This window comes from Eubalaena glacialis, chromosome 15 (assembly GCF_028564815.1).
Source record: "Eubalaena glacialis isolate mEubGla1 chromosome 15, mEubGla1.1.hap2.+ XY, whole genome shotgun sequence".
Classification (NCBI taxonomy): Eukaryota; Metazoa; Chordata; class Mammalia; order Artiodactyla; family Balaenidae; genus Eubalaena; species Eubalaena glacialis.
This window is the reverse complement of record NC_083730.1, coordinates 86517434-86532095: the sequence shown is the minus strand read 5'-3', so window position 1 is coordinate 86532095 and position 14662 is coordinate 86517434. Positions and strand designations below refer to the sequence as shown.

Here is a 14662-nt window from a genome sequence, read left to right as displayed (position 1 = left end):
GACCTCCTGTAAATATATTTGAGGACCTCTGATAACAATAAATATGGTTTACCTGAGATCTGTCCAGGTATTCCACTAGGTTCCACTCATGCTTAGCTTAGTTATTCTTATTTTTTTTCAATTATAAAAAAATATATTAGTTCAAAATACACATCAACTTACTGTGCTAATTCCTGTTTGGACCAGAGAAGAAACACTAGATACTTCCAAAGAATATAGTATTTCCATCATAGGTAATGAATAGACCATGAGGTTTCTCATCTAAGAAAAACAGGACAGCAATTAATGTCTTAGGTCAATATAAACCTATGAGCACAAGACAGCACTTCACAATCCAGGGCATAGATTAAAACACTTGATACGAAGTTAAGTGCAAAAGATAAGTAAATCTGTTACTGTATTATTTAAATGTTACATAGAAAATTATGTTCTATCTTACCTTTTAAATCTGTTAAATGAAAATCCACATACCTGGAGTCCATTCTACAATTTGTTTTTAAGGCAAATGTAATTCCTCAGTGCCAGAACTACATAAGTATCACTATAATAAACATTTTCTTATAGACATTTTTATTCCTGAAATGCTCCAATTAAAATGTGGAGCTGAGATTTATACCTTTTTTTTTTTTTTCATGAGAAAAAAGAGCTCTGCAGGGTTATTTCTGATCTGTCAAGTACCTGTGTGAACTAAGAGCTAATATGCTGTGAGTACTACTTAACAACTAGTACTTTTATATTAATGCTATTTCTAACACATAATATGGACGAATGTGATATAAATTTTCCAATACCTTCTTATTAGTAGTAGTTGTCAGAGCTACTAACTTGAGATTTGTAATCCCTTGCCTGAAAGAGAAAAGAAGGTTTAAGTGAATCAAAGAAGCCAACTGCTAGACATAAGCTAAGTCAAAGTGATATCCTTGCATAAAAGTTAAAATTAATTCACACAGAAGATACTGAACTTGACTTCTGAATGTTTATGGCCCAGACTCACACTCTTTCTAACACATTCACTTGGAGGTTTTTGTGTTGCCTATTTGTTCTCAATGAATTTGGCTAACAATGAAATGGTCTTTACCCTGTCAGTCTGTTCACAGTGTTATCTGGAATGTAACACATAAGAAATGATCTGAACAGAACGAGGCAAGAAACCTGGTTCTAAGAGAAGGGAAATCAATATGAGCGTCATAATGTACCACGTGACTGATGAAGGCGAATCTGCTTCTGTGGTGAGAAGAAAGTCTTCTATGTGAAGGGAGGGCCAGTTCCATATGGGAGTTAGGGTGTAAATATCCCATAAGCTCAGCACGTTCTGCAAAAGAGACATTTCATTGATACGTCCTCTTAATGACTAAAAATGTACATTTTGGAATCTATCTTTTGATATGTAACTGAAATAAAGCACATTACACAAGATAGTAATCTACCCTGGCTAAAGTCCTTGTCTTTGTTAAGTTCAACAAAATTTCTGTTGTTAAACATAACATCAAGTGAAAATACTTAAGGGGAAGTATCAGAAACATACACTGGTATCAAGAACAAAAAGTAGATTGTCTATCAGCTGGAACTTCTTTGCACCTACAAAAGAGAAAACAAGGTGTGTAAGGACTATGTTTCTGGGTTACATATAGCCATATTTAAAATAGTAAACTAACATATTTATGGAAAGGCAGAACTACACTTAAAAAAGAAGTTCCCATTCCCATTTATTCCCGTTTCTCTACTTTTTTGGAGGATCACTAAAACGTAAAACCTCCCAAAATGAAGAGTAACAACTGCAACATGCTAAGAAGCCAAATACATGGACGATCATCAGACTAAACTGGCTTGTTTCCAAGGTTGGGTAAAACGGCTCATATGCCAGACTTAGTGTACTGACATGAAAACGACAACTCACAAGTACCAAAAGTAGTTTCATTAACTGATTTTACCTTCAATAATCTCTGCATCAATAACACTCTTAACGGTCATCCCTTTCCTAGAAGAATCTGGTTCCCATTTTGAGAATGCACAATTACCAGTTCCCTACAGAAATGAAAATAGTATGTCAATACAAACTTGGGTCTAGATCTGAATTCTCCTCCAAGTAGAAACATCTAAGTTGTACATGTGACTAATTTCAAAATATATTTATATATTCAAGCCCAGCTAGCTCTTATCATCTAGTTCCCCTCTTAGTTTGTTTTCAACAGAACAGAATGGAAAAAACAGCGAACTCCTGCTGTACACTGTTATCACATGAACATTTAATAAGGAGGAGGCATATTCAGGCAACTCACTCTAGAGACATCAGGTAAGCTTCAAGACCTCCTCCAGTATTACAAGGTAAAGATAACCTTTGATGAAGTATTTTCATTAAAATAACTACTAATATTTGAAAATAATTCATAAATATTCGCTTCAAATTATTTGAAACCCTGATGAAATACTGAACTAGATACACAAAACGGGGATAAGTGACTGATTCTTAACATATTATATAAATTTGGCAAGTAAAAATGTTGTAAATGCTGTAATAATATAATTCAATATAGAATTTTTGCCTACTCCTTGAACATAATATTAGATGTTTTGTTTGCTGCAGTTGTTTTTGCCTACACTCATAATTGAAAGACATGCTAAATGTCAGGTAGAGATTAGTGAAAATAAAGATGCAATATTTTTTCCCACACAGAGACTTAGTTTTACTTGTTGAGTTAATTTTATGACCTTCATTTTATAATTTCCGTCTTTCTGTTATACACTACAAATTAATTCGTAATTTTACCAAAACTATGTTTTAAAGAAGAAACATTTCAGAAAAAAAGCCCAAAATTTTATTTAAAAAAAGAATTACCCCAATTATCACAGGGATTTCGCTTGCTAAATCACCAGCCACAAGATTGAGACAACCAAGGGTATGACAATTTTCAGTAGAAATAAAACTGGACTTGATTTGTCCTTGTAACTGCAAGATTTAAAAAATAAGAATGTTATATATATGCTCCATAGTCCAAATTCCTTGGAAAGACTGATAAAAAATCAGTTTAAATCAATAGCTATAAATGTATTTTTAAAAATAGGAATGTTATTAAAATGTTTTATCATGCTAATTCCCAAAATATCAACCATTAGACAATCATGCAGAAACACTTTCCTAAACTGACATTAAATCTAAGTTTCAAGAAGACAATGTGGTTTTGTGTTCTTACCTTTTTTGCCGTATGGAAGTCTACCTTTTCAATCGCTGCATGAAAAAGAGAAAGTAGGCTAAATTTACACTATAACCTATAAAATATATATGAATCTCCCCTTTTGTGTCAAGGTTAAATTACATACAATCTAGGGAGAGGAACACTGGTCAGAAATTCATAAGGTGCTGGTGACTTTTCAGTTTTGCCCTTGACCAATGAAAAATAAACATGTCGTACTCGGGGCACCAGCCAGGCTGCCTTACGGTCCCTACAGTGTCTCTCCACACCTTCCCTTAAAAGGTTCTTCCTACTAAGATGGTCTTCTCCCTGCTCCAACTCTCCTATTCAAGCTCTGAAGTCCTACCTGTGAAGTCTTCATCACTCTGCACTCCCTTTTGGAAGAGCTGTTTCACTTGTGTGGCTCCTTCATTAAACTATAGAGAACCTTGTATCTTAAATCTCGTTGTATCCCCAGAACTTGGCACATTCTTAGCACAGAGTAGATCTTTAAAAAATATTTGTTGAATACATGCCCGGAATCAATTTCTCAATCTCAGCCAGCTCAGAGGGATGAATGGTCCACACCACTCACTTAGCACACACTCTAGATTATTGCCCTGTATTGTTAACACTTACAAAATCATTTCAGTTTCCAGGTTCATTCATTCCATCAAAAAGCATTTATTACTGTGCTAGCGTAACTCCTGTCTCCCCAACTAAGTTGTAAAGTCCTTGAAGGCTATAAATAAATATTTCTTCAGATTCTGTTGTAGCCCTAACTGTGGAGAATAAGTATATTACGAATACTTTAAAGTATACCCAATATCATAGAATGTAGTTAAACTAAAATATTCTTAAAGAGTCTATTTTAAAATTTACCTGGAAAACTAATAAGAAATATTGCTGCAAATCAGTAATAAGAAAATAATACATTACTTACCTTGTTGAATTTTTACAAGCTGAAGGTTTGTAATACAAAAAAATCCATTGTTTGTAAGAAGCAGCATATAATAGGTACCTGTTAAAATAAAATCAAGCCAGCTTCTTTAAAAGGCACATGATATAAAATTTAAACCAGGGTCTGGATCTAGCTTAAAAGTATGTCCATTTGCTCCTTTAAAGTCTAATAATAAAATAACACAGTAACAATACAAAGCTTATTTACAAAGAATTGGTAAGTTATTTGCAAAAACAATGTTAACTTCTTTGAAACTTCTATAAACCAAATTTCATTTGCCAGAAAAAAAGAAACTCAGATACATCAAAATAAATTAAGGTCCAGTTAACATTTGTTAAAAAGAAATATGATAAATACACTGAAACCCATAAGAACATATTAAAAGAATATTATGTCTCCCTGATAATCTATAGAACTCTCAAAACTGTAAAAAGTTTAGGATATTATACTTAAGAAGAGTACATTTAAGCCTCTGAAAAGAGCTAAAATCAAAAACTTGTTTTTTAAAATAATATTAATTGCATCCCTAGAAAGTTTAACATTGTGTAGGTAGCACCAATTAATTTACATAATATATTAACTATAAATCTGATTTTTTGACTGGGTATTAATAAGAAGACATTAAAAAAGAAATTAAAAACACTCACCTTCATTTGAACTATCTTTCTCAATAACAAGATTCCGGTAAGTACACTGATTTTCATCATTAGCTTTCTCAACAAAAGCCTAATTGCAAATTAATTTCAAATGATAAGATTAAACCCAGAAAATTACAGTCAAGGATTATATTCTTTAAACTCTAGGGATATCAATTATCATTAGCAATAATTCTGCCTATATTCCAAACATTTTAGTTTTCAAATGGAAAACTATTTACAAGCTTCCTCCAAAAATGTTTATTTTCAATACAAAACTGTTTTGGACAAGTATACTATCTTCAAACCATACTTTCTCAATTTTGCATTTATTTCATATGTTTTGTGGATGAAAAATGTTGCCTGCCATATTAGCAAACAAAGGATGCTGCGACCATCAAGCCAAGAGGGAACTCAGGATGGAGATAAACAGGCTGCCCACTGTCAAGCCATCAGCCATTGCAGCAACCCCCAACTGTGCATCCTGAGGGGACTCAGGATGGAAAAGTACAGGATACTGGCCCTAGACAGCAAAGGTGTATATCAAAGGAATAATTTCAATGAGCCCAGACTCTTGCATCTTCCATACATAGAAAACGCTAAATTTATTAACCCGATATACCTGGTTTTCTTTAACAGTAATCTTTTGATGTTCCGACTACTTGGTCTACCTTGCAAAACTCTTATGTATCCTGGCTCCTCCCTCACCTCTTCAGAGCCGTCACTCAGAGCATCTGAGAGGCTGCCTCCCAGGCTTGAAGTTCTCAGAAAGTCCGCCCAATAAAACATAATTCTCAACTTTTAGGTTGTTCACTTTTTTTTCAGACAGTCTCTAAGGTATGATTCTTAAATTCAATGTAAAGAAACATTATTCTTTTAATTTAGGCCACAAATCAAGTAATGCTTTGCTAGAGCTTTAGCTATCTAAAAGATAATTTAGAATTTAGATAATGAAGATGAAAAACATAACAGGGTCTTACATTGGTGAGTAATGTTTGCTTTGATGTTACATGAATAAGATGTAAGTTGCCACTTCTCTCCCCAACCAGAAGAAACTTTCCTTCTTGACATAGGCCAACCACATCCACTTCAGTATCTGAAAATTTCAAGTCAAAGTTACAAGCTTCCTCTGAAAATGTTTATTTTCAACACAAAATATTGCATATTTTGTTATTAAAAGTCAACTCTTTAAGCTTCTTTTAAATATTTCATGAAAGTAGTGACTAATGTAAAAATGAATGCTACTGACTCTTTGTCAACAAATATTTGCTGAGCACTTAGTATATGCTAAGCATTGTTCTAGGTCTTTTGCATATATCTGAGAATAATAACAAGAGTCCCACCTTCATACAGCTCAAATTCTAAGGCAGAAATAGATGATAAACAGTCAGCATGGTAATCAAATTGTATGACATACACAAAGGTGATAAATTCTCTGGAAAAAAGAAAAAGTAGAGCAGGGAAAGAGAACTCAGAAGAGCCATGCAGTATTAACTGGAGTGCTCAGGAGAGCCACCTTTGATAAGGTGAGATTTGAACAAAGACTTGAAGGAGGTGAGGAAGTTATTGCTTGCATACAGCAAGAAGGCCAGGGGGAATGACACGGAGACCGAGAGGGGAAGACTAAGAGATAAAAGCAGTAACATATAAATTGCTTATAACTAAAATTATTCAGCAGCAATATCTTTATACAAAAGTATTATATGTAGGGACTTCCCTGGTGGCACAGCGGTTAAGAATCCGCCTGCCAATGCAGGGGACAACGGGTTTGATCCCTGCTCTGGGAAGATCCCACATGCCGTGAAGTAACTATGCCCATGTGCCACAACTACTGAGACCGCGTGCCACAACTACTGAAGCTCACGTGCCTAGAGCCCATGCTCCACCACAAGAGAAGCCACTGCAATGAGAAGCCTGCGCACCGTAACGAAGAGTAGCCCCCGCTCGCCGCAACTAGAGAAAGCCCACACACAGCAACAAAGACCCAACGCAGCCAAAAATAAATAAATAAATAAACAAATTTATTTTAAAAAAAGTATTATATGTAAACACAGCCTCACTTTTCATTGGTGAAACTGTGACTCTTGGGGACCCATTAGGGTAGATGCGTTAAGATTCCACAAAATATGGGTTTCTCTCCTGCAAACTGTGATCAAGATTTTGTTCTGGGGCTTCCCTGGTGGCGCAGTGGTTGAGAATCTGCCTGCCAATGCAGGGGACACAGGTTCGAGCCCTGGTCTGGGAAGATCCCACATGCCGCGGAGCGACTAGGCCCGTGAGCCACAATTACTGAGCCTGCGCGTCTGGAGCCTGTGCTCCGCAACGAGAGAGGCTGCGATAGTGAGAGACCCGCGCACCGCGATGAAGAGTGGCCCCCACTTGCTGCAACTAGAGAAAGCCCTCGCACAGAAACGAAGACCCAACACAGCCATAAATAAATAAATAAATAAATAAAATTAAAAAAAAAAAAAAGTTAAAAAAAAAAGATTTTGTTCTTATGTGCATACCTTCTAATTCCTTTTCATCTACGTTCTTTTAAAAAATAATTAATTAATTTTCAGCTGTTCTTATGCAAACACTTCAATAACCATCTTTCTCTCAAAATTTCAGAAAAAATTTCATAATACTGTCACCTATTTTCCAGCATAATCACTGACTTGTCTGTCCCTTAATTTACTCTGAAGTCCATACTTGCATATACACACTTAAAGCCCTTTAACTCAATAAAGAATTAATTCATGAGTACTTTTTAAAAACTTTTTATAGTGCTAAAAGTATTCAAATATCTGTTGATGGTATTGAAATTATGTACAAGACTCAGGAACTTAAACATAATTGGGCTCAACTGTTTTCTACAGTATTCTAACACAAAAACCACGCAAATAAATTGTTGCTTTCCATGTATGTTTTTCCTTAGACTTATTGAGAGAAGGGATCATCTCAGTACCTGTTCTGTCTGGTACTCAGCACAAGTCACTCAAGATTAATTTCTTGAAATTAGTGTAATTTCGAGTCTTATAAATAATGGAGTAAAGAAAAGGCAATGCTGTAGAAATTGGTAGCAAGATATAGTTGACTTCCAGTTTATTTTACTGCATTACATTAGACTTACCAAATATAAGATGCAACTGAAGCAATCTACAAATACTGTCCAACAGTATCACTGATTGGTCTGCTACAATAATAAACCCATCACTTAAGCTGCATGCTTGTAGTTTTGGATTTAATGAGGCCTGTGGGAGGGAAAAGCAGGAATAAAATAAAACATTTTTATACATGTTTAACAATACCTATCAATAGTATCACCATAGTCGCAAGCACCCAAGTTTAAAACTTCACTTGATAGGTCTTCTTTCTTTAGCCCATATATTTAATTAGTCAAGCTTTTCTTTGTATGATATATATATATATATATCTAATTAGTCAAGCTTTTCTTTGTATGATATATCTTGAATCCGTTATCTTGAGCCTAGAACAGGGAAATAGTCCAGGGTTGCTAGAACAGGGCAAAGGATTCGAAAGTACAAGTCTTTGTTTCCTAAGGGCCGAGCTTACGCCTGGAGAAGCCAGCAGGCATTAACATAAATGAATGAACCAATAGTGGCATAAAGTCTCAGGGTCTGGGAAACAACAGGGAGGGGGACTGTGAACTGGAGGACACGAGGCCCCACGTAAACTAAAGAGAGCAGAGTCAGCCAGATGAATTCCCCGTGGAAATGCGATCCTGGCACGGCCACAGCTTCCAATTTACCAAGAAAATCTGGATCTTTATGTGAAATATTCTAATTTTTAAACATTGGCAACTAAGTCAACATTTTAAAAAACACAATGCAAGCCAAATATCAGTCTCCTGTTTGTAGCTTCTGTTGATTAGAGCTTCCCACACATAATCTTTTTTTTTTTTAATTAATTAATTAATTTATTTTTAGTTGCATTGGGTCTTTGTTGCTGTGCGCAGGCTTTCTCTACTTGTGATGAGCAGGGGCTACTCTTTGTTGTGGTGCATGGGCTTCTCATTGAGGTGGCTTCTCTTGTTGTGAAGCACGGGCTCTAGGTGCGTGGGCTTCAGTAGTTGTGGCACACAGGCTCAGTAGTTGTGGCTCGCGGGCTCCAGAGCACAGGTTCAGCAGTTGTGGTGCACAGGCTTACTTGCTCCTGGACCAGGGCTTGAACCCGTGTCCCCTGCATTGGCAGGTGGGTGCTTAACCACTGCGCCACCAGGGAAGCCCTCCACACATAATCTTGAAGCAGTCGGATAGTTCAGTAGTTGAGAATGCTGTCACTTACTAGTTGAGTAATCTCAAGCAAATGCCTCAACTGACTCTCTGGTAAAGCTGGAATAATAATAATAATAATAATGCCTACAATGCTGGCTGGTATGGAGATTCAATGAATTAATTCATGTAAAGGGATTAGAAGGGAACCTTGCCTGTAGCATATGCTTGGATAAATGTTAATTACTCTTAATCTTCTCTGACAAACTAAGCCAATCAGCTCATTTTATACCTGTTTCAGTGGTCACCTTCTGCAGGTATAACTTTTGAAAACTACATTCTGATCCCTCTTATACTCTTTTTTTTAAAAAAATAAATTTTATTTATTTATTTATTTATTTTTGGCTACATTGGGTCTTCGTTGCTGCGTGCAGGCTTTCTCTAGTTGAGGCAAGCAGGGGCTACTCTTTGTTGTGGTGCGTGGGCTTCTCATTGAGGTGACTTCTCTTGTTGCAGAGCACGGGCTCTAGGCGTGTGGGCTTCCATAGTTGTGGCACGCAGGCTCAGCAGTTGTGGCTCACGGGCTCTAGAGCGCAGGCTCAGTAGTTGTGGTGCATGGGCTTAGTTGCTCCGCAGCATGTGGGATCTTCCCAGACCTGGGCTCGAACTCGTGTCTCCTGCATTGGCAGGAGGATTCTTAACCACTGCGCCACCAGGGAAGTCCCTGATCCCGCTTATACTCTTAACTTGCTTCTTCAACTAGTGAAAAGTTACACCAAAGTGTCGCAAAGCAGAAACTGTGCTACACGTCCTAGTAGGGGTCTACCCAGGCTGTTTTCTCTGCCCGGACTGCTCTTCCCCCTCTTCTTTTTAAGACTTTTTTTGGCCGTGCCGGGAGGCTTGTGGGATTTTAATTTCCCAACCGAGGATTGAACCCGGGCCCTTGGCAGTGAGAGTGCGGAGTCCTCACCACTGGACTGCCAGGGAGTTCCCTAGACTTTAATTTTTAAGAGCAGTTTTACGTTCATAGCAAAATTGAAAGGGAACTATAGAGATGTCCCACATAGCCCGTGTTCCACACATGCATAGCCTCCCACATTGTCAACATTCCTCACCAGATGATACATTTGTTGCAATTGATGAACCTACATTGACACATTATAATCACCCAAAGTCCACGGTTTACATTATAGTTCACTCTTGGTGTTTTACATTCTGTGGTACACACATCTAGCATTATGGTCTCATACAGAATATTTTCTCTACCCGAAAATCCTCTGTGCTCTGCCTAGTCAACCTTCCCTCCAACCCCCAAACCCTGGCAACCGCTGATCTTTTTTTCACTGTCTTTTCATTTTCCAAAATGTCATAGAGTTGGAATCAAACAGTATGTCACCTTTTCACGTTGCTTACTCCTTGTGTGAGTTTTAGCAGATTGTGTTTTTCAAGGACTTGGTCCAGTTCCTTAGGTTATAAAATCTGTGGGCATAGAGATGTTCATAATATTCCTTGATTATCCTTTTAATGTCCACAGAATCTGTGGTGATGCCCCCTCTTTCATTCCTGATATTAGTAATTTGTGTCTTCCCTCTTTTTTCTTAGTTATCCTGGCTGGTGGCTTATAGATTTTATTCATGTTTTCAAAGAACCAGCTTTTGGTTTCATTGATTTTCTCTATTAATTTCCTATTTTCAATTTCATTAATTTTTGCTCTCTTGTTATTTCTTTCTTTTCAAAAATATTTAATTAATTTATTTATTTGGCTGCACTGGGTCTTAGTTGCGGCATGTTGGATCTAGTTCCCTGACCAGGGATCAAACCCGTGGCCCCTGAATTGGAAGCATGGAGTCTTAACCACTGGACCACCAGGGAAGTCCATCTTCTTTTTCTAGTTTCCTAACTTGAAACTTAGATTATTGATTTTAGATCTTTCTTTTTTTCTAATATATGCATTCAATTTCCCTCTAAGCACTACTTTTGCTGCATTCTACATATTTTGGTAAGCTGTGCTTTCATTTTCCTTTTTTTTTCTTAATGCCCAAGTCAGGTGCTAGTTTATGAAATGCTCCTTAAATTGTCCCAACCCACAGTGAGCTCTCCATTCTCTGAATTCCTACTGCATTTACTGTCTGCACCATTCATTTGGTATTTCTCATATACTGACTTGCACATCTAGATAGATATCTTTCATTGCTTGTGTCCTGTCTGCCTAACTTTAAGGAAAGATCCTAAAAAGAAGAGATAATGTTACCTTACCAAGGGCCTAGCATGGGTTGTGAACATAGCATTTGCTACAAGTAATGCCCCAAGCTAATAACAAATGGAACTTTAGTTGTTAACTGAATTCAAAGCTCAATACACACTATTATTTTTCAACAGGAAGGAGCCCTCAGAGATCAAGTGGCCTGGGCCACTTCCATCTTTTAAGGCTGCTGGTAATATTAAAAAAATAAAGAAATACCACTTTGTCATTACAGAACTTATGGTATTCTTTACACTTTTGCCTTAACAAATAAACAATTTAATGCCAAAGAACACAATTTATCAAAATTATTTATTATACAAAAATTTTATGTATTACTCATAAAATTTATAAATTCTGTGACTTTTAAATGCCACAAAGCAGTATAGGCTGACAACAGGATACAAGCTGAATAAAGAATGATTTTTAAAAAAAATCCCTATTGGCCAGGGTCTCTGAATGCTCATTTGAAGAAAAGTCAAAAGCCTACACTTGAGGCCATTTGTGAATAAGGTTCCCCAGAGGAGACCCTGCCTTTCTAGCCCTAGAAAATGAAAATCTTGTCTGGTCTCTTCTCCTTTCTTTTACACTTTTTTTTCTTAATTAGAGAATTAAACATTACATTAACTTACTATGGGAAGTAGAGGAATCCTGGGCTATAATACTGTGACAGAAGATCATTTGCACTTTCTCTAAAAGAAACTTTTGTTTACCACGATCATCAAAATTTTATCAAAAGCAAATTACTGAGAAAGGAAATCAAAGATAAAAAACTAAGAGCAATATTTTCCATAAAAGGCAGAGAATAAGGTTTCAAGCCTGGTGTGAGAATGGTGGAATAGTTATTAAAAGAAGAAAGTTAAAATATAGAAAGAAATTCATGGAAAGGATAATCTCAACCTCAGTAGAGTGTTTAACTCAGGGCTGGAGTATGAGAAGAGCCTGGGGTCAGGAGCGGGCTCCAGGGGCTTGCTTCAATTCTATTGGTAATGTTTTACTTCCTAAGCTGGTGGTGGATATTCTTTGTATCATTTTATATACATCTGTATGTCTAAAATGTCAAGAGGAGCTATGAAAAATTCAGGTTTGGAATACTAACCATAAGATGATTCAGGGGGAATTCAGATGGAAATTTCCAGTAATCTGATACTGAACTTTGATTCCCTGAGAAAGGACTATACTCATTTATAAAACATTTACCACGTGGCTACTAGTCTTACTAAACACTCAGTAAAAATTTTGTGAATGAATACAGTCAGCGTCATAACCATTACCTTTTCGGAGGAGATCTTCGCTAGTAAATCTACTTGATATAAAGCAGTTCCATGTTCTTTTCTTGAACCAACACTTAGGTACCCACTTCCTGTATCATCATTTGTTAGCAGCTCAATATCATTCCACATGTTTCTGAGATTGTTTTCCTGAGACAGGAACCACTGCCTTCCCTGTGACAACATGTAAAATTAGGCCAAATTATATTGTTGCACAGACTCCAGTTCCTTGGGAAATGAAAATGCTTTATCCGCCCCCCCCAAAATATACATATATACACACACACATCAATAAGTAAAGACTTCTCTGTCTTTGTGTTATTTCTGTGGTCCCTAGACACTTTGGATCAATAAGATACATGGAACTAGAGCTATGATTATCACTAGAGAACATATTGGTTTAGGGACACAAGGAAACAATTCCAATCTTACCAATCTGTCCTAGAGCTTCTAGTATTTTGTGTGCCTAGTTGAAATTATAACAAGTTTTCATTTGGAAAAAAACCTTTAACCAATATAGCAATAAATAGTGAAGGCTCTGAAGTCAGACTGTATGGGATATCTTAGAATGGTAAGGTTCCAGATGAACTTAAAAAAAAAAATGTCCATTCATGTTTCCAGTATTGTTATACAATAAATGAAAATGTTAAGGAGAGGAAGAAAAAACTGCATTAGGTTTCTGACTGGACCAAAGAGTATATTTGTAACCTTTCGAGTCACTTAACTATCTCATCAGCAAGGACTTATATAACTCATTTCATTGGATATGGGTGGGCATAGAATACTAAAATGAAAAACAATCCTTGGATCAAGACTAGTGGGGAACAATAACCAAATAATTACAGTTGTTTTGGTAAGTGCTCGCAGAAATATGTTTTTAAATCTTTGGAAGGTACAGTACAGGGAAGAAATGATTTTTGACTTCGTGTTCTTTCACATCTACTAAGCTGCTGTCCTTAAGCAAGTAACTTAACCTTTCTGCTCCTCAATTCTCATCTATAAAATAGGAATACAGTTGTATGTAGCCGGAAAGGTCACTATGAGTTTCAAACATTCACAAAACAATGTTTCGTTCATGGCAAGCACTCAATTTAAGTGTTATCTAATTCACTATTGTTATTCGTGGAAGCAGGTAACATTTGGGTTAGAAATTTAAGGTCACAGGAGCTTTTCAAATATAGGAAAAGAGTTCTTACTAGGAGTGTAAGCAAGGGCACAAAAACAAAGTATGCTAGAATACACGATTTTAGTGGCTGTGTTTGGGTGGGAGTTGGGAGGAGATTAAGACAGGTTGGAGTGAATACTTTTATGGGTCTCAGAGTCCCACATCTGTACAAATAGTGAAATATCATCAGCCTCCCAGGTCTGTCACACTCACTCATTTGACAAATGTTTATTGAATGCCTACTACGTCACAGGCACTGTTCTAGGAGCTGGGAATACAGCTGTGAAGAAGACAGAAAAGGTCTTTGTCATTATGAAATTTATATTCTCGTACGAAGGATAGACAAAAATAAAATAAAGATGGTATTAAGTAGGCAAGATAGTTTGAATGCATCACTCATTAAATCTGCCCAACAATCCATTTTACAGCTGAGAAACATGAGTCAGGGACTAAGTAAACGGCCAAGGTCACCTAAAGCGAGTTAATGATGTAGCTAGACAAGACTCAAATTCATGCCAGTTATTAACTGCCTCCCCACGAAAAAATAAGTAAACGCACAATTACAAATAGTGCTCAAATGAATGGGGGGAAGGGGCGCATAAGAGAGACCTGTTTGGGAAGGGAAAGATATGACATCTGAGCTGAGACCCGAATATGAAGAAGCCGACTATGTAAAGCTCGGGGGGACAAAGATGCAGGCCGAGCATCAAAGGCTCAGAGGGTGGAATGAGTTTGGGGCGGCTGCCGGGCCACAGCAAGAATGGAAAAGTGCGGGCGCTAAACGAACAGGTGGAGCCAATGAATCCTTGATTACAAGATTGGGTTTCATCCTCAATGCTAGGGAGGGAAAGATACTAAGCAGACCAGTGACATGATGTGATTAACGATTTGAGATTCCTCTGGGTGCCGGGTGAACAGATTAACGAATTAAGCGAAATGAAACAGTTTCATTTAGGCCTCCACGCGTAAATGCTCTCAGCTGGACACCGGGGCCAGCAAGAACT

General features: G+C 37.0%; 1 protein-coding gene across 1 annotated transcript in view; it reads right to left on the bottom strand.

Moving 5' to 3' along the window:
- Positions 1 to 12625, bottom strand: part of KNTC1 (kinetochore associated 1) — a 65990-nt gene extending 53365 nt beyond the window's left edge. Inside the window, exons 1-12 of the mRNA XM_061169124.1 lie at positions 12497 to 12625; positions 7879 to 7999; positions 5747 to 5862; positions 4779 to 4857; positions 4114 to 4191; positions 3192 to 3226; positions 2837 to 2947; positions 1932 to 2025; positions 1526 to 1578; positions 1197 to 1312; positions 792 to 846; positions 163 to 261 (exon numbers count right to left, since the gene is read on the bottom strand). Coding sequence (XP_061025107.1) covers positions 163 to 261; positions 792 to 846; positions 1197 to 1312; positions 1526 to 1578; positions 1932 to 2025; positions 2837 to 2947; positions 3192 to 3226; positions 4114 to 4191; positions 4779 to 4857; positions 5747 to 5862; positions 7879 to 7999; positions 12497 to 12625 — 1086 coding nt within the window. The remainder of the gene's footprint in view (positions 1 to 162; positions 262 to 791; positions 847 to 1196; positions 1313 to 1525; positions 1579 to 1931; positions 2026 to 2836; positions 2948 to 3191; positions 3227 to 4113; positions 4192 to 4778; positions 4858 to 5746; positions 5863 to 7878; positions 8000 to 12496) is intronic.
- Between the last annotated feature and the right edge of the window lie 2037 nt (positions 12626 to 14662).